The sequence below is a fragment of the Ovis aries genome, chromosome 12 (assembly GCF_016772045.2).
Source record: "Ovis aries strain OAR_USU_Benz2616 breed Rambouillet chromosome 12, ARS-UI_Ramb_v3.0, whole genome shotgun sequence".
In the NCBI taxonomy this organism is placed as follows: Eukaryota; Metazoa; Chordata; class Mammalia; order Artiodactyla; family Bovidae; genus Ovis; species Ovis aries.
This window is the reverse complement of record NC_056065.1, coordinates 1761496-1780519: the sequence shown is the minus strand read 5'-3', so window position 1 is coordinate 1780519 and position 19024 is coordinate 1761496. Positions and strand designations below refer to the sequence as shown.

Here is a 19024-nt window from a genome sequence, read left to right as displayed (position 1 = left end):
GCCGCACCCCGGCCCCGCCCCTCGCCGCGCCCCCGCCCCCGCACGGCGCTCCGGCCCCGCCCCCGCCGCGCCCCGGCCCCGCCCCCGCCGCGCCCCCGTCCGCGCGGCGCTCCGGGGGCGGGGCTGCAGGGGCCGGCCGTGGCCGGGCTGCCCGGCCCGCCCTCCTACCTGAGGGCCGGGGCCACCCCCGCGGCGCGCATGGGGCATGGAGGCGGCGGCCGGCGCGGGCCGCGGGGCGCCCCCGGGGCCCCCGAGAGCCGCCGCCGTCCCGTGTTTCGGCATTTCGGTGGACCAGGACGACATCCTCCCGGGCGCCCTGCGCCTCATCCGGGAGCTGCGGCCGCGCTGGAAGCCCGAACGAGTCCGGACCAAGGTAAGCCGAACAGGCGGGCGGCCGGGGACGCGGCCCCGAGGGGCTGCAGCTGGGCTGCGCGCGCGTCTGGCCGGGCATCCCTCCGGGTGTGGGTCTCAGAGGTGCGCGCCGCTGCTGCACGCGAGGCGTTGCTCCGGCGACGTGCCTGGGTCCTTCTTTCTCTGTCTCGGTCCCTGAGCACAGCCAGGCTCCCCGCTCTCTCGGCCCTGCCTGCACACGCGCCCCTCCTCTGGGGCCCGGGCGCGCCGGAGGGCCACCTGCCCACTGTCAGCGTGCCGCGCGTGCGGGCCCCACCCCCGGACGCTGTGCGCGCGTGTCCCCCGCTGCCCAGAAGCCGGTGCCCACCCGGCTCTGAAAGCTGCGGAGGCAGGAACTTTTAAGGGCGCCCCCCACGCTCTCACGTCTCACATCAGTGTCCCTGCTGCAGCCCAGAGTGGAAGCGAAGTCTCCGGGCTCTGAGCTGCTCCTGCTGGTCCCGGGAGCCACCCTGTGGAACTCGAGCTAGCCCCCAGCCCCGCGCCCGGTGGAAAGCCTCTCTACTGCCTTGAGCTCTGGCTCAACACCCCCTACACAGGGCACCTCCCCGCTCCGCTGGGCACAGGCGTAGGGACACAGACGCGGGCAGAGTCTCTCCCTGAGCAGCCCCAGGCTGACTCCCCAGCAGACCTCGGTAGAGGGTCCTCAGCTGCCCCAGCCCCTCCGGGAGCTGCCTGTGGGGGCTGCTGCCTTGAGTGGGCACCTGCGGCTCGTGCTGGAGCGGCAGGGGCTCTGCGCTGGTGGGGCTGCTGGCGGGGAGAGGGGGCTTCAGGGCCTGAGAAGGCTTACAGACCCTTTCGGAGAGGGGGAGGGGTAACCTTTCCACAGCAAAAACCCGCCTTGCTGTAAAACTGTCAGGCCATCAGGCAGGCCTGAGGTTAGTTCCAGCTCCGGCCTAACATGCTGCTTTCCAGTCCCTCCACTCTCTGCGCCTCAGCTCCCGCACCTTTTCTTGCTTCAGATGTCCCCTGAGGCCCCTTCCAGCCCTCTCACTCTGTACCCCATAAACTCCGTGGTTCACTCCCCCTTGTCACCCTGCTCAGAGAACCTGCTCTCCCAGCCCAGGACCTTCTGTCTCTTCTGGCCACAAGGAGCTGTGGCCACCTGGCCCTGGGGTGGGTGCCAATCTCAGTACCCTCCTGTAACGCTGCCGCTGGGTGGGGCAAGAGGGATGGCAAGGGGCCCTCGGTCTGGCAGGCAGAGAGATGAGAGGTGAGTTAGGTCAGGCTGCCCCCGTCCTAGGCCACTCCCTGCCCCCTCTGTGGCACTCTGGCCCATAGAGGTTTCCTTTAGGGCCTGATGGGACCTGGGGGTGGGGGATGGGGCAGGCTTCTACCCACCAAGTGGTGTGAAAATTCTTCAGCAGCCAAATCCCATTCACCAGAGGCAGACCCAGGAAAAGTGTGTCTGGGCTGAGCCCAAGCTCTTGTTTCTTTCTTGAACTCTCTGGTCTGTCTCAAGCGTTGGGAAAGGGTGGAGGGTTAGGAACAGTGCTGAGCTCTTCACTAAATGAGAGGGCTAAAGAATGCAGGTGCTGTGTGATTACGCTCAGCATTCAAACCAGCAGCGCGTGCTGGAGCTGGGGCAGCACGGGGCGCCTGGCCTGCCCCACATGCCCCTGCACTGCCCTCTCCCCTGTGCCAGCGCTTCACTGACGGCATCACCAACAAGCTGGTGGCCTGCTACGTGGAGGAGGACATGCGGGACTGTGTGCTGGTCCGAGTCTACGGGGAGCGGACGGAGCTGCTGGTGGACCGCGAGAGCGAGGTCCGGAACTTCCAGCTGCTGCGGGCTCACGGCTGTGCCCCGAAACTCTACTGCACCTTCCAGAATGGTCTGTGCTATGAGTACATGAGGGGCGTGGCCCTGGGGCCAGAGCACATCCGTGAGCCCCGGCTCTTCAGGTGAGGAGGGCACCCGGGGTACTGTTCATCTCCAGGATTCCACAGGCCTTAGGCTTTCAAGTCATTGGCCAGCTTCTCTGGTGGAGCGGAGTCCGTGAAAGAGTCTTAGGATCTATGAACTGCTTGAAATTGCATGAAACGTGTGTGTGTACTTATATGCCTTGCTCTGTGGAGAGCAGCTGTCGTTTTGTCTCGATGTTTAGTGAGGTCAGCTAAAAGGGTGTGTTCTTGGGGAGGCAAGTGAGAATTTTGCTGAACATGAAACCAAAGGGGATCTGCTTCCTGGTCCATGCCTCAGTCCTCTGCCCACCCCACAGCTGACCTGGAAACATCTCGTAGCCTTGGAAGTGAAATCTGAGCCAAATCTCCAGAGCGCTCAAGGTTTCCTGCTTACCCTCTCCTGCCAAGAGCCCAGGGACTCCTGGAGAATGGGCCTTACCCGCGCTGAGCATGGCTGTCCCTGCCCAGAAGGTGCCAGCCCTCTCCCATATGAGCTCTTTCTGTTCTTCCTGGCAGGGTGGGAGCCCAGGTTGGGAGACTGCGGAGGCTTCCTTCCAGAGACTCCTAAGGACCTACACCCCTTAGGGACCACCTCCTATTCAATGCCTGGATGTGTAGGGCCCAGGAACTAGACTTACCCTGTGGATGCCTCTGTTGGGGGTCTGGAAGGGGGAGAACAAAAGAAGAGCCCTCTGATGCTCTCTTCTTACCATGCTGGGCAGGGAGGTCGGGCAGGATTCTCCTTCTTGCCACGCCCACGGGCAGGGCACTCAGACCGCAGGGAGGCTTGAGGCAGGCTGAAATTTACCCCAGACACCCCCGACAGCAGCACAGGGGTCTGCCTGAGAGCCGTGGGGTCTGTCCTGTCCCACCTAAGGGGAAGAAGCTTTTCAGCTCTCGAGGGGAAACAGGAAAGCCCACTTGGGGAGTAGACCAAGAAGCATCTTTGCTCCGTCAGCTGAGGTCGCCCAGCTAACCCCGAGTTAGTTAGTGCCCCTGCCCCATCTGCAGCAAAGCCCTAGGAGGCCCTCTGGGGACCTGGAAGAAGGGACTCTGAGAGCCCTGCCTTTCGGGCTAGTTGGCCCCAGGATATTCACGTGCAGTGGTGTGTGGCGGGGGTGGGGGTAAGGATGGAGCGTGCACCCCTGTGAGAGGGTCTTCTCAGGCTGCAGGTGACAGGCCCATAGGCACCCAGCTGGAGACGTGAGGTCAGAGTGGGTTGAGGCGGGGCAGACCCCATCCTGACTCCTCCCATAGTCCCCCCCAGCTCCCCCTCAGCCTTGTGTCAAGAAGCTCGCAGATCCTCCGCACCCCTGTTCTCCCACGGATACTGCCCGGCATCCTCCCGTGGAAACAGTTAGCACTGTCAGGAATATTGCAGATGGGTCTAGGTTTGATAAGAACTTTACACTTAGGGGAGAGTCAGAACTTGGGACAGAGACAGGAAGCAGGTGCTTCCTCGATGATTCCCAGGACGGACCATTGTCCTTCTGGTGAAGGTGGATCTCTGGGGGAAAGGCAGGGGGGACGCGCAGGAGCTACTTCCCCGGGTGTCCCTGAACCTCACCTCCCAACCTCTCCTGCAGCATAAAAATGCTGTGTTGAGGTTACTGTCGTTGCTATTCCAGACAACAACCCTGTTGTTATTCAAGGAAACGCTCTGTTTAGGCTCTTTGCTTAGGAATCTTCCCTGGAGTAGGGGAGCCCGGGGTTCCAGGTCTGTGTCCCCGCCTCGCCCAAGCTCTGGCGGCTCACTCCTGTTCTAGGGCCTCTCGCCCCTGAGAGGCCAGGCTACCTCACTCACCCACTTGGTTGCTACCACGCCTCCTGCCCCTCCACCCTTTAAAGGTGAGAGCCTCGGGGGCTTCTGGGGGAGCCCCTAGCCTGCCCGGCTCTCCTGGTGGGTGATGGCTGCTCCTTGCCAGGACCTGGCGAGTGGAGGGGTTGTCCCTAGAACAAGTTAGTAACAAGGTTTCAAACAGCCAATGCCCTTGTTGTCTTTCCCAGTGATTATTATTTGAGCAGCAGGCAGGGGCGAAGGAAGCTTGAATGTTGGAGGCTCGCAGCTGGGTGGGGGTGGGGCTGCAGGAGGGGGAGCTGGCAGGGGGTGGGGGAGCCTGCGGGGGCGCGGGCCTCGGACGCTGGGCTCCTTATCAGGGCCTTCCCTCTCTGAGCGCCCCGTCCTCTGTCCACTCCCGCCCTCTCCCAGCAACCTCCTCAGCTCTGCTTTCTCCCGTCCCACCACCCCCTGCTTCCCTCCTGGGACCTTGGATAATGTCCACGGGAGAACTTGAAAATAGAACGCTGGTTTGTTTTGCGTCCTTGGCACCCAGCCGCCAGCATCGCCTCCTTGCTGCAGAAGTAGGGCTGCCCAGGGCCAGCCTGCCTCCCTTTCCCACCTTGGCCCGGCTGATAAGAGATGCGCATTGCTCCTCTACCTGGCGTCACCACCCCTGATTCCTGGGGGCCGGGCGTCTACCTCACTCTGATACAGGGGTCTGAGTGCCGATGCGTGGGGCGGGGCGGTGGGAGGGGTTCCGCCCCCATGCCCAGGTGAGCCCTCTGTCCTCGGGGTTTGCTGTGGTTACTCAACCTTGTGGTGGGGCAAGGTCCTTGACCTGTGGCAACAGCCCACTGCTTTGCCCTTTCGCTTCCTGATGCTGTCCCAGCTCTGTTCGGGAAGGGGAGCTGCTGGGCTGAAGGCCTTATCATTTTCACGTCCTGAAGGTCCCGAGACCTTCCTGCTGCAGGACCGAGAGCTTCTGACTTGTGACAGTCCCCCACTGGCCCCACTCTCAGACTCTGCTCTCCCTGTTTTCTGCTGCAGGCTGATCGCCTTAGAAATGGCCAAGATTCACACCATCCATGCCAACGGCAGCCTGCCTAAGCCCACCCTCTGGCACAAGATACACAGTTACTTCGCCCTCGTGAAGAACGAGATCAACCCCAGGTACGAGGATCTCAGAGAGCCCGAGGCATCCGCTGTTGCTGCCGCCTTAGCGTGGCCCCCAGCCCAGCCTGCCCGACAGAAGGTTTAGCTTCAGTCCCGATTCTCGGGCCTCTCTCCACGAAGAGTGCGGCCAGTGCGTGAAATCTCAGGAACTTGTTCCCGCAGTTTTGTCCTTATGAGCTTATTTCTTCTTCAGTTTTTGGTTATGGCAGGTACTAGGGGTGAGGACATTTCCCCGTTTCACTTGAAGGATACTGAGCTCAGAGACGAGGCTTTTCCTGGGGTCCCAGGGCTAGTCTGAGGCAGGGCTCTTCTTTCTGTAGGGCCCTTTTTCCCTGAGCTGGCTCCGAGCCCTGAGAAGCGATGGCCTGGCCCTCTTGAGAGAACAGTGTGGGGCTCAGCTCACCAGCTGACAAGCCCTTGGGATGTCAAGATTCCTGCTACTTGCCCGGATGCCTCTTGCCCCCACACGGCTCCAGGACCCCGGTCCCCCACCTAGTTCAAACTGACAGCTGTTGCTGCCTCACTGCTCTTCCCAGGGAGGGCACGCTCTGCCCCTCCTGACATTGCCTTTTCCTGGGTAAGATGGACCCTGGACCTTTCCTTATGCTCTCTGGCCAGCAAGCAGAGATCCTTCTAGCCTTCAGATCCCTGATTCCCCAGCCTACCCTTGACTGCTGAGAACAGGGTGCAGAAAAGACTGAAGTCATCCCTTCCCCCGGAAAAGGCAATGGCACCCCACTCCAGTCCTCTTGCCTGGAAAATCCCATGGATGGAGGAGCCTGGTGGGCTGCAGTCCATGGGGTCATTAGAAGTCGGACATGACTGAGCGACTTCACTTTCCCTTTTCCCTTTCATGCATTGGAGAAGGAAATGGCAACCCACTCCAGTGTTCTTGCCTGGAGAATCCCAGGGACAGGGGAGCCTGGTGGGCTGCCGTCTTTGGGGTTGCACAGGGTTGGACAGGACTGAAGCCACTTAGCAGCAGCAGCATCCCTGCCCCCACAAAAGACCATAGTGCGTCTCCGATCTCTCCATGTTCCCCACTGGGGTTGAGCATCACTCTTTTCCAAATGTTCATAGGGGCAGGGTACAGAAGAGGTCTGATGGAAGGGCATCTTGTCCCTTCTAAGATAGGACAGTAAGTAACCACCCCGAGGATGCGTCTCTGTCACACACACACTCACGACTTTATCGGGATCCTCCCTCTCACTGCCCTTTAAGCACCACGTGGGAACTGTTTGTCGCGGACGGCCTGTGTTCAGACCTTCCATGTCAGTGTCTCTGGGACAAGGACTGCCTTCCCTCTAGGAGGGGCCTAGGACTTGTTCTAGGACTTAAGCAGCACACAGAGAGCCAGACCCTCTGATCAGCCAGCCTCCCACTTTCACTCGACAGATGGGAAAACCGAGGCCCAGAGGAGAGATGGGCTTGCCCACCTGATCAGTGGCGGCTCAAGGACTGGAGCCCAGGCTCGGTGCTCAGGCACGACTCTTGTTCCTGCAGCTTCTTTTGACTGTACTGTCGCTGTGTAATCCTAAGAGGGTGACCTTGTTGAGAGGGGCGTGCTCTTTGAAGAAGAGCTGGCCGACTTCCTTATCTCTCATCACACCTTTGACCTTGGGCAAATCAAGCTGCTTAAGTTGAGCCTCTTGAGGGGATGGGTCCTGCCATAGGCTGTCTAACCTGCCATAGGCTACAGCGATGAACAGTCACTTGGATGAGACGAAGCACTTGCGTTCCCGTTGTTGCCTAATAACCCTGACTTCGGGTTCATCTCACAAACACTGATTGGGCTTTAGAACAATAATAATACTTGAGGGTGAAGTGGCCCTGCCCTCAAGGAGCTTAGAAATCATCCATGTAGATAGGACCCGCCTGTGCAGGGTATGTGAGCAGGAGAGGGTATGCGTGAGAGGGTATGCGTGAGAGGGGGCACCAGGGAACCTCCTCTTGGCAGAGGCAGATGGCAAACATGAGAAGGAAGGCCTCCGGCTGGAGAAGAGGCTTGTTTATGGGTGATGAGTGGATGAGGTGGCGGGAGCCAGTCTTAGGAGGGACTGGGGGAGACCAGACTACAGAGGGGAGTTGGAGCTAGATTGTGAGGGGCCTTCATGGCGGGTAAAGGAGCCCAGATTAATTTAGCAGGCAGTGGAGAGTCACCGTGAAGGTGTTAGACACCTTCACCTTGTAAGGAACTCATTGTAAAGGGCAGACGTGGATAGGAGTGGGGGGCTTTGAGGCAGGGAGGCCAGTTGGGGGAGTGTTATAATCTGATGGGCAACATCTAAGCCTAGGGTCCCTAAGCTGGAGCATGAGGTTCCCCCTGGGTTCTTGCAACATGTAGATTCCGAGCCTAACCCTGGAGGTCGATTGGGAGGTCTTACATGAGACCCTGGGAATCTGCACGTTGACAGGCTCCCCGGGTGATCTGGGTGGGGGATCAGGGAGCCGCCTTCCGAGGAACATTGCCAGGGCAGCTTCCCGGGGAGATGGAGGACGGGGGATGAGGCAGGCCTGGCGGGATGGGCATGGTGGTCTGGTGCTGGGTGGGGGCCTGGAGGGGCCCAGCATGGCGGGCGCAGGGGCTGATCACTGCTCGGGGGGCATCAGGAGACGGTGCACACGGGTTGACTGGCACGTACGTGTGAACACTTAGAAAGTCCTTTCTCCAGGGAGACAGTGCCCCGCCCCCACAAGCGCACCTGGATCTGAGAGCTGGATGGACATGGCCAGGTTTCCCTGAGGGGACCCCCAACCCGTCACCCCCTCCCACTGCCTCTGAGGGACAGAGGAGTCGGAGGAGCTGTGTGCTCAGGGTGTGGGAATTTCTGTGACATGGCAGTACTGCTCTGCCATCCGCTCAGCCTTGAGAGACGTCAGGGCTGAAGGCAGCGAAGCTGGCGATCTTTCCGGAGCTCAGCGGAGGGAAGCATGGCAGCCCACAGAGGGGGAAGGTCTGGGTTGCTCCCACAGTATATCGAGCAGCATGGCCTTGGGGTGGCGAGTGGAAGCGTCAGACAGGGGTCAGGGCCTGGGTGGCAGACATCTTGGATGGCAGAGACAGGTTTCCCAGGCTAAGACCTGGGCACACCTAATTCTTATCTTTGGATGGTCAGTTCAAGGCGGGAGGCGGGAAGGAATCGGGAAAGAAAAGGGAGCCTCTAAGGAAAGCCAAGATTGAAATGCACCTTGCACAGACCTGTCGACACAGAGACGTTCCTGAGAGAGTGAGGGGCGGCCCCCCAACCCGGCCCCTAACAGACCCGCAGACTCGAGTGGGCGGTGCAGAGCCTGAGGGCCGCTGACACCCCGCCAGGGCAGAGGCTCGGCTTGGGTTTGGATTCTTGGACACGCCAAGGACTGCTGTCCTTACGTGAGGGAGTAGAGTGTCCAGATGTGTAAGACTCTGGAGGTGGGAGGAAGCCTCTGCCTTGAACCTCCGTTTCCCCCTGGAGCTGGACTGGAGGCCTCAGATGCTCTTTCGCTCTGACCCTCTCAAAGCCTGGGGGGAGCCTCCTGCTTGTCCCGTTACAGGGCCGTGTGAAGGTGCCTCAGCCACTGAATACTCTGCCCTGCAACTGGCTTCTGGGCTGGGTGAGGGCCAGTGGGGCATCCTGTGGCAGAATCAACGAGGACACGTCTCATTCTCAGCCTCCTGCACGTATCCCCGCTGCCCTGGACAAGAAACCAAATAGGAGTCACATGAATGGAGATAAAACCCCAGAACCACCAGTGGGTGGAGGGGAGGAGGCTAGGTGTTTAAAGGCTCCACTAACTATTTGGTTTTGCAGTGTACACAGACCTGTGTGCTTCGCAGGACCAAAGTTCAGGGCATTGGTGCAGAGAACACCCACATCAGCTTCCCCATGGCCTCTGAGAGCATCGCTGACTGACCTGCTCATTCATTCATCGCCATGTGCCTTTAGCGGAAGTGCTTCCCCTGGGCCCCAGGGTCGGGTGGGCTGAGGGACAGGTGGGTCGTGCATCCACAGATACGCATCTTCACTCCTGCTCTGGACTTGCCCTCGCACACGCAGGGGGCCGGGGCAGGGTCACACACCCACAGTTCAAGCGGGAGGAGGTGAGTTACTGAGGCACAAGAGAAGTGTTTTTCTATTGAAAGGCCCTAGTATTCCCTTGGTCTTGTAGACATGGGGCTAAGAAGCATATTTTTTTGGCTTTCTTGTGTGGACCCGAGTGGTCTCTGTTCAGTGGGAAGCTAGTCAGAATGGTCTCGGGTCCTTTCCAACCATGTCAGCAGCTGCCAGGGCAGGAGGGAGACTCACCCGGACGTCCCTCTGCCTGCTCAAGAGGGCCCCGGGGCTCCAGCCACCTCGAGGGCTCCATCCCTCGCCGACGGGAGGAGTTCCGGGCTCTTCTTTAAGAGAGCTACATCTCCCCCTCGGAACTGTTCTGAGGAGGTCTGTTTGCATCCCTCCCCTGCTGCCCTTCTCCTTTCTGGGATAACTGGGTTTGGACGTTCATTTCTCTCCTCCCTGACACCTCCTGAGCCTCTGCCCTATCTTTTGCTGCCTTTCATGAAGAAGCAGGACTCTGTCCAGTCAGGGACTTGCATGCTTCGCAAAGTGCTTCCGTGCCCATGTGTTAAACAGCTTCTCAGAGTAACCACAGGAAGTCAGAAGGACAGGAAAGCATTAGTGCCCTTTTACGCACGACTAAAGTGAGGGCTTGAAAGGCCGACCGCTTGTCCAGGGTCCCTGTGCAGTGAGACGCGGGGCCGGGCCCGGGGCACCTGAGGCTGAGCCCGCGCGCTCTCGGCCCCTCACCGGCCGCCTTTCTTGCCGCTGCGCAGCCTGTCCGCGGACGTCCCTGAGGTTGGCGTGCTGGAACGGGAGCTGGCCTGGCTGAAGGAGCACCTGCCTCAGCTGGACTCCCCGGTGGTGTTTTGTCACAACGACCTGCTCTGCAAAAACATCATCTACGACAGCAGCAAAGGTACCGCGTCCCGGCCCAGGGGCGGCAGGGCTCCGGCGGCCCCATCAGCAGCTTGGGGTGTCGCTCCTCAGGCGGGTGCTGGGCAAGCAAGGGGAGACCGTCTGCTGTAGGTCTCAAGTTGATCTGTAGGAGAGAAGTGAGAAAGAAACAAATTCCGGGTTAGAAAACTTTACCACGAAAGAACTCAAAATTACGGCTTGTGGAGCTGTTCTCCCCGACAGTGAGGATGATCCTGGCTGCCCTGAGCCTTCACGGAGAGCGACCTCCCTGAGTTCCTGACAACAGCTTCACCCCCACAGAGGCCTTAGCCTTATTTTCTGGTCCTCGGCTGAGGGCCCAGCTGGGCGAGAGGGGGAGCTGGAGCTGGGCAAAAGGACAGACGGAAGGAAGCAGCTTAGAAGATGGCCACTGAGATGCTGAGTTAGGCTGGGTTGCTGCAGAGCCCGTGAGCATCGGCGGGGGCACTCCTGAGTCCGTAAGAGCCTGACTAAGCCCTGTGTCCAGCTCTGGGGCCAACCCTCCCTGCCTCTCCTCTACCTCACAGGTCATGTACGGTTCATCGACTATGAATATGCTGGCTACAACTACCAAGCTTTTGACATTGGCAACCATTTCAATGAGTTTGCAGGTGAGAAGGGCGTTACTTTCCAGCCTATGCCCAAGACACCCTCCTTAAGATGGGGGGCCAGGTCCAGGGGATCTGGGGGAGGGGGTTCGGTGTATGGGCAAGGGAGGCTGGACACGCCTGTCCTCAAGATATCACAGCTCAGCGGAGGGGCAGGCACAGCCTGCTTGAGGAGGCCCCAGGTCTCAAGGTGGGGTGGGGAGTGGGTGGGTCCATATACATAGAGCGAGCCCCTGCTAGCCCGTGTGCCACTTTGGTACACATTCGGAAAACATGCTTTCTGTGGGATCCCTGAGGACACGCAACTTGACAGGTGAGATAGAAAGAGATGCCTTCCTTTGGGCAGACGCAGCCCACCGGCTGCTGCAGTGTAGATTGATGTCACTGCCATCACCCCCGCCTGGGCTGCTTTTGGCCCAGTGCAGCCCGTGTAAATGGGGGCCCTGCAGGCAGAGAAAGGACAGAACAAGCAGCAAGTAGCTATTGGCCCCATGGCCTGATGAGGTTAACTGTGGTGGGACTAGTTCAAAGTGTGTACCCTGCCACTTGCCTCCCCCAGTTCGCTTTTTGGCGTTGTTGCTGACTAGCTGCATGACCCTTGGGGCAAGTTCCTAACATTCTCTCTGCCTCTGGAAGATGGAGAAGATAGCGCCTGCTTCATAGCTTTGATACACACACACCAGCGTGGCACACACTAGGCCCCAAGCCTGCTGGCGTCAGTCCGGGGAGCGCTCAAGGGAGGCTGGGGCACCTTGGAAGAGGCTGGATGAGGGGTATGTCCTGGTGTACGCTGCCCTTCCGTAGAGGCGGGCGTGTGCCATGGAATCGCTTGTGTAGAGGAAGCAGGGCAGGTTTTTCCAGCTTGAGGGCTTAATAAACAATTTGATGGGGCCAAAGAGGCAACTGGTGGTTGAAGGTGGGCACTGGGGTGGGAGAGACGTCCCCAGGTCGGCAGTGTGGGGAGCTGGGGTAATGTGACCAGTCCCCGTGGCTTCGGAGAGGAAAGGCACTTGCCCCAGCCTCGGGCACGCCCCAGCCACCGGGCCAGCTCTTCCCCTCCTGGAATCCCAGGTGACGAGGGCTGTCAAGCTCTGTACCTGAGGGTGTGACTCCCCAGGGTGCCACCAGTGGCACCCAGAAACCCACAGGGTGGCGGGGCCTCGGCTGGGCAGAGCAGCTGAGCCGTGGGGTGTGGCCTGGAGCAGAGGCTGGCACCGCTGAGTACTGGGCCTGTGATTGCTCGGTTGCCAAACCCACCAGCCTTTCCGAAGTGGGTAACTGTCAAGCATCTTGAGTCCTTCTCACCCACCACACAGAGCAGAGTCCAGCTGGACTTTCTCCAAGGGGCCAAGATCGTATCCTGCTTCCAAGTTGAGAATGAAGGCCAGGAACCTGGGATGGGGGGATGGGGAGGGCAGTGGAGGAGAGGCAGCTCCTGGGCTCTTGGGAGCAGGGAGACCCTCTAGGAAGGGGAGCTAAGAGCCAGACTCGAACTGGCTTTGTGACCTTGAACAACTGTCTTCTCTATGGGCCTTCGAGTGTAGCTCTGTGCCAGCAGCTTCTTTTCCAGCCGTAGTCTTGTGGGCCCAGAAGACTGTGTGTTTCTCCAGGAACACAGGGAAGCTGGGAACGATAGGGAGAAAAGAGGGAGGAGACAAGGGAAAGTAGCCCAGTCCTGGTCCCATCTTTGACAAACCGCTTCTTCCTGTGCCGGCTCTGCAGCCAGCCTCTCTGCCACCGTGCCCGGGATGCGGCTGGTGTTTATTGGGCTGGCAGCTTGAGGACTCAAGAAAGGGCAGGGCTGGAAGGCATTGAGGCCGCTTAGCTGAGCGCTTCAAGCATGGCTGTGTGTCCAGATCATCTGGAGAGCTGGGCAGTGTGGGGTGCCTGGCAGTCTGTATCTTTGCCAAGCACTCCAGGTGGTGTTTTTAGGTAACCAGTTCAACACTGGTTACCTAAAAAGGAGGCAGTGTTTCAGATACTGATACATTGCATCCAGTTCCTTTGCTTTATAAATGAGATTCAGGCCGCTGAAAAGAAAGGGCTTGTTCACAGTTAACTCGAGGCTAGACTCGCGTCAGATGTGAGACAGCTGGACTCCTGATCCGCGGCCTTGACCCAGGGCCTCCTGTGTGCTGTGGTTTGTGTAGGGTTCAGGGCTGCAGTGGTGCTGTCTTAGGGGGACCCCATCACTTGCAGGACAGTGCCTTGCCTCTCAACAAATCTGCCTCCGTCTGTCCTTTGCTCCGGCTCAGCTGAAAGCAGTGCCCTCAGCTGGGTTGGGGGTCGGCTCTCCATACATTAGAGTTTTTTGGTGGTCAGAGAAGCTGGTTTCTTTGGCACAGCCCCCCAGGGCAAAGGAGATGGAGGTTTTGAGGGCATCGGGGAACACCTGCTGAGCCGGAGGAGACCCCCCAGGTGGGCCTGTCTCCCAGCAGCTTCTGAGCGGCCGCGTCCCCTTCAGGTGTGAACGAGGTCGATTACTCTCGGTACCCGGCGCGGGAGACCCAGCTGCAGTGGCTGCGCTACTACCTGCAGGCCCAGAAAGGGGCGGCTGTGGCCCCCAGAGAGGTGGAGAGGCTCTACGTGCAAGTCAACAAGTTTGCTCTGGTGAGTGCTGGGGGCTGGAAGGGGCAGGGAGGGAGGAGCCGGGAGGAGGACTCACGCCCAGCTCCTGTGCCCTCACGGCCCTGTGGTCGGAGGAAGCAGGGCCCAGGGTCAGGGCTGAGGTCCAGGGCGTCCCAGCCTTGAGGCGGAGTCTGGGAAGAGCCATCTTGGGCTTCTTAATACTGAGATGCCCTGCTCTCTGCTTTCCTCCCATTCCGTCCAGTCCAGGTTCCCTCTCCTTCCTGGAGAACTATTGCCAAGGAAGAGCCCCACTTCCTGTTTTAGCAGTCGTCTCACGTGGACAAGTTCTTTCTAGGGTCTGACCTTAGCCTTTCATGCTACAGTTAAATGCATCCCTTGTTTTTGCTTTTTTTTTTTTAGCCTTTGGAAAAAGTAGAGAAAGTCAGTTCTAAAAAGTCCTCCTTGTTGACTGTCCCCGCTGACGTACTCAGAGCTCTGTCAGCCTTTCCCATCAGGCTCTTTCTTCTGAAATACTGGGCTGTCGGTTGTTTTGAGCCCTGCTTACCCAAGGTACATGCTTCCTGAGGTCTCCACTGATATGTGCCGAGGGGATTGCTAGCTAGTCTTTCTTATGTTAGTCACGCATAAGCAAGAAGGCCAATCAGCTGACCTGAACGTCACAATGCATTATAGAGCTTAAGTAAAAGTTTGATCTCATGTAATTTTGAATTGCCTATTCTATTTTCCTTATTGGTATAAAAGTGATTCTTGTCAGGGTCTTCCTCCTCTTTAAAAATATTTATTTTATTGGAGCAGAGTTGATTTACAACGTTATGTTAATTTCTGCTGTGCAACCGAGTGATTCTTTTTAAGGTTCTTCGCCCTTGCCTTCCTTTGGCTAGATTTTCAGTAACCATTCCTACTTGCTAATGGATCTAAGTCAGGACAAGGGAGGCAGTGCAGAGCCGACCGCAGAGTGGGCGGGACTCGGGGCGGAAGGGAGATCCGTGGGAGCGGGCCCTGGCCTGGGTCACTGGGCAGCAGGGACCCCAGTGCTCTGGCGCCTGGGGTGGCCTGGGTGGCCGATGGACGCCTGGTCGGTGGGCTGGCTCCTGTCTGTGTTTATTTCCTGAGCCCACCCACCTCATGATAGGAGAGAGGGCAGTGTAGAGGCCTTCCCGTGACTCGATCTCTGATGCCCTTGTGGCCAGGGCACTGTGGATGGGGTGCCAGCCCCCCACTAGCGAGCAGGCCTGAGCTCTGCCTTTGGGATTTCTCTTCCTAGGGGTTTTCCTGGGTAGGGAGGAGGCCAGGGCTGGAGTTCAGGTTCAGCTTAAGCTGGGGAACAAGCTGAAGGTCTGCCTAAGCCTGAGGGCAGGGAGAACCTACCTTGCTTGCCTCCTGCTAGTGTGAGTGGAGGCCCAAGTGCCACGCAGTGGCCCCAGACTCCCCCCACCCATGTGCTTCTGCCAGCGACCTGGCTCTCTGTGTCTTCCCCGGCGGCCGTGTCCTCCCAGCTGTCAGGCTCCATGCCAGGTTTGGGGCTCACCACACTGGTCTTCTGATCCTGGGGGCTCACCACACTGGTCTTCTCTGACCTGTTTTCAGGCGTCTCACTTCCTCTGGGCACTCTGGGCCCTCATCCAGAGCCAGTTCTCCACCATCGACTTTGATTTCCTCAGGTGAGTGCAGGGAGCAAGCGGGGAGTCGTTGGGGGAGGGGGGTGGGGGGGGGAGGAAGAGCCTTGAGCCCAGGGTGTGGGGGTGAAGGACACCCCGAATAGACCGCCCGGGATGCATGCTTCCGCTCCGTTCACCGGCCGGTTCCCGGCAGCCCTGGCGAGGAGGGCCGCTGCTGCCCGGATGCTTGCGGAGCATGCGCGCCCAGGACCCCTCTCTAAGGGGTCGGAAGCCGCTCACCCCGCCTCCTGCCGAGCTGCTTCCTCCTCCTGTTACAGCCTGCTGTCTGCTCCACTGGCTGGCTCTTCCCCACACGGCCTGGTGCTGACGGGAATTGCTGGAAACTAGTCTAAAGATCATGAGTGCAACCCTCATTTGATAGCAGAAGGGACAGAGGTCCAGAGGGTGGATGGCTGGCGAGGCCGCTCAGTGGCTGGTGCTCTGTGCATGGGGCCAGACCCAAGTGCTCCTTTAGGGGCCCCTAGTGACCCATCAGGGGCTGTACTGAGAGTGTAGTGAGTACTGACCACTCAGGGGGCCCTGCCGTGTGAGACGTGGCCCCGGAGGACCAGGGATCATTTTGCCTTCCATCTGGTCCAGTCTCTGTCTTTATCCTCCCTACCCACCCTCAGCTGCAAAGGAATCACAATGCTGGCTTCAAAGTGTTCACAAAAATTAGAAAAACGCAAGGCGAACCCCCAGTCACCCCCACCTCACGCCCACAGAAAATAACACGTGTTGGTGAGGATGTGGAGGCATGGGAACCCTGGGCTCTGCTGTTGGGAATGTGAAATGGTGTAACTTCTGTGGGGAAGAATACGGTCCTTCCTCCAAGAGTGAACATGGCATTACTGTCTGACCCAGCAGTCTTACTGCTGGGTCTGTATACTCAGAAGAAGTGAAAGCAGGGTCTCAAACAGATATTTGCAGAACCGTGTTCATAGTAGCATTATTCACAACAGCAAAGAGGTGAGAGCAACCCCAAGGGTCCATTGATGGGTGAATGGATAAGCAAAATGTGGTCTATACACACAGGGAATGTTATTCAGCCTCTGAAGAGGAAGGAAATTACGTCACACAATACCACACAGATGAACCTTAGGAACATTGTGCCAAGTGAAACGAGCCAGTCACAAGAAGACGAGTGCTGTGCGATCCCACTTAGATGGGCCAACTAGAGTAGTCACGTCCATAGGGACGGAAGTAGAGCGGTGGGTGCTGGGGGCTGGCGCTTGCCGTGTCGGGGAGAGTCCAGGTTTACAGGATGGAAAGTCCTGGAGCTCTGTTGCTCGACAAGGTGGACATACTAACCGCACTGAACCATAAAGAATCAAGAAACAAACATGTTTGGGGAGAAGTTGCTCCAGTCTGATCTAAGAAAAAAAACAATTATAGTTGAAGTCCAAAGCAAAATGAACAAAAAACCCCGGTGTGGGCTGGGGTCCGTTTGTCCAGACCTAGATGGGCTGAGCTGGTGAGGAGTTGTCCTTAGGGTGTGAGTGCCCCCAACAGGGCTCACCTGGCTTCCCTTCTCACCCCCAGTTCCCTTTCTTGTGTTCTGCCAGGTATGCAGTGATCCGATTCAACCAGTATTTCAAGGTGAAGCCCCAAGTGTCAGCCCTGGAGATGCCAAAGTGACCACCCTTCCCAGTCCTCCCCATCTGCCTGGCCAGACCTGCTCTCCAGGGCCCGGCTCTGCTCTGGGGTCTGCACTCTGGACAGGCTGGGCAAGGGGCCGGGAGTGTCCCTGAAGAGCACTCTGCCCCTGTCCCCAGCCCTGAGAGATGATGGTGACCGTTTTTGTTTGATGGTGACCGTTTTTGTTTGGAGGGGCTGATAGAACCCAGCTCTGAGGGTCCTCTCCACCTTGCCAGACTTGGTGACGGGGAGTGCCTGAAGCCAGGCAGGGCTGGGACTGCAGCCACCCTGGGAGGCCCAGTCTCCCCACCCCGTCCATCCTGAGTCTGGGCTCAGACCTCAACTACCCTGGGAAGCCCAGCCTTCCCATCCCAGCCATCCTGGAGTCTGGGCTGCCCTGGGAAGCCCAGCTTTCCCATCCCAGGCCATCCTGGAATCTGGTCTGGGACTCAACCACCCTGGGAAGCCTAGCCTTCCCATCCCAGCCATCCTGGAGTCAGGGCTGCCCTGGGAAGCCCAGCCTTCCCATCCCAGGCCATCCTGGAATCTGGTCTGGGACTCAACCACCCTGGGAAGCCCAGCCTTGCCATCCTGGCCATCCTGAGTCTGGGCTGCCTTCGTGTCTTTGACCTTCCTGGCCTGGGGAAGGGGTAGGGTGGGAGGGCTCCTTTCTACCTCCAGGGCCCTGAGCCTCCAGCCTGTCTACCCCTGCGTGCCCCAGGTGGGAGGTGCTGGGTCCAGAGAGTATCCTGCCAACTCTGACCAATGGATGTATAGATGCTGGGGGAGGCGTCTAGAGTCAGGTTTGATAGCTCCCCGAGCAGCCGCCTCCTCTCAGATCCCTCCCTTTCTCCAAAGCAGATCCAGCCAGATAAGCCCTTCCCATCCTGAGGACACGTGGTTTCCCCCAGTGCCCCTTCTGCCCCGGGCCTGTGCTCGGTCCGTCTGCCGCCTGCCAGGAGGAGAGGGAGGGGATGGGCCCGAAGGCTGGCTAGGCTTCACACTGCCTCAGCTGGAGGGGCAGCAGCCCAGAGTGGCGGCTGCACGGCAGCCACCATCCTGTCCCCTCCCTCCTTGCCCTCCAGACCCTCACTTCCCAGGAACAGCCTTCTGTCCTGAGGTTGACCCACGGTCTTCCCCCTGGGGAATGCCTAGTGGGAGTCAGAGGGCAGGGGCCACGGACGGCCAGGGCTCGCCCAGCGTGCAGGGGCTTGGGTGGGATCTGCTGTGAAGGTGCTGTGGGAACTGCTTCCCCAGGTCCCAGTGGCCACCACGTCCTTCCTCACCGCCTTTTGGGTCCTCCTGGCTCTGGCCGATAAAATGGTTCATTTGTAAATGATCATCATTTTCTGCATTAAAATGGTCACGTATAGAGCCGCTAGTGAGGACTTGCCCTGGATCCTGTGATGCGCTCTGCAGTGTCGTGGAGGGGGTACGGCCCCTCCTCTCTGGGGTCCTGTGCGCTGCACAGCTGGCACCACGTGGCTGGGGTCCCGGCTTGGGCAGAATTGGTCTCACAGCTCCGCTGCTTTTGAAGTGGACCCTGAGAGGGCGGAGCCTAGAGGGAACTAGGCTGTGGATGCCTGCCCAGGTGATGGGCCAGGAAGACCCCATACGCAAGTGCTCAGGACTTCCTTGGTGCCCACTTGCTGCTAGCTGTTAGTTGAGCGGGGAGTTGCTGAGAGCAGGCCAGGGTGATTTCTGGACCCACACTGTCGCCTCAGTAGGCCAGAGGGGGAGAGAACAGAAGCTCAGAGCTGGGCGGGCACCTCCCAGCAGCCCAGGCTGCACTCTGAGGGCCCGCCTTGGGGCCCCTAGAAGTTCCCGACGCCCTTAGGAGTAGCACCGGCAGCAGCAGCGGCTGCCTGCCAGGGGGACTCTGTCCGGCTTGTGCTTGCAGAAGTACCCGTGAGCCGTGGCAACCTCTGGAGTCGAGCTGGCGCTGGAAGCTGGGGCCTTGTTCAAGGTCCTGTTGACCCAGCGCGGCCAGGCCCCTGGCGGGCAGCAGTATCACGCCTAGGAGGGATGTTAGTGGAGGACGTGGGTGAAGGCCCTACCCAGTGCAGGGCAGGTGCCAGGGCTGGGCACCTCGGACCCCTGGGGATCATCTCTGGGGCCAGCGATGGGCACTGCCTTCCTGGGGACTGTATGGCAGTGCCCACCCTCCCTGTTCCCCTCAGATCATCCGCCTCTGGAGCTGAGGGAGCACTATGAAGGCAGCTTCATTCCCAGACTCCTGGGGCCTTGATGCCCGCTTCCAGGTGGCTCAGTGGTAAAGAGTCCACCTGCCAG

General features: G+C 59.3%; 1 protein-coding gene across 2 annotated transcripts; it reads left to right on the top strand.

The window, feature by feature from the left end:
* Window positions 1–170: 170 nt before the first annotated feature.
* On the top strand, window positions 171–18113 carry ETNK2 (ethanolamine kinase 2). 2 transcript variants are annotated; one of them, XM_042256911.1, is made up of 8 exons: window positions 171–373; window positions 2054–2313; window positions 5141–5263; window positions 10080–10222; window positions 10767–10850; window positions 13312–13457; window positions 15024–15097; window positions 16660–18113. In XM_042256911.1, the coding sequence occupies exons 1-8, from the start codon at window positions 206–208 to the stop codon at window positions 16730–16732; spliced, it is 1071 nt and encodes a 356-aa protein (XP_042112845.1). In that variant the 5' UTR covers window positions 171–205; the 3' UTR covers window positions 16733–18113. The 2 variants fall into 2 exon arrangements, with proteins under 2 accessions (XP_042112845.1, XP_060251980.1); XM_060395997.1 differs by lacking the exon at window positions 16660–18113 and adding an exon at window positions 16130–16436.
* Window positions 18114–19024: the final 911 nt, after the last annotated feature.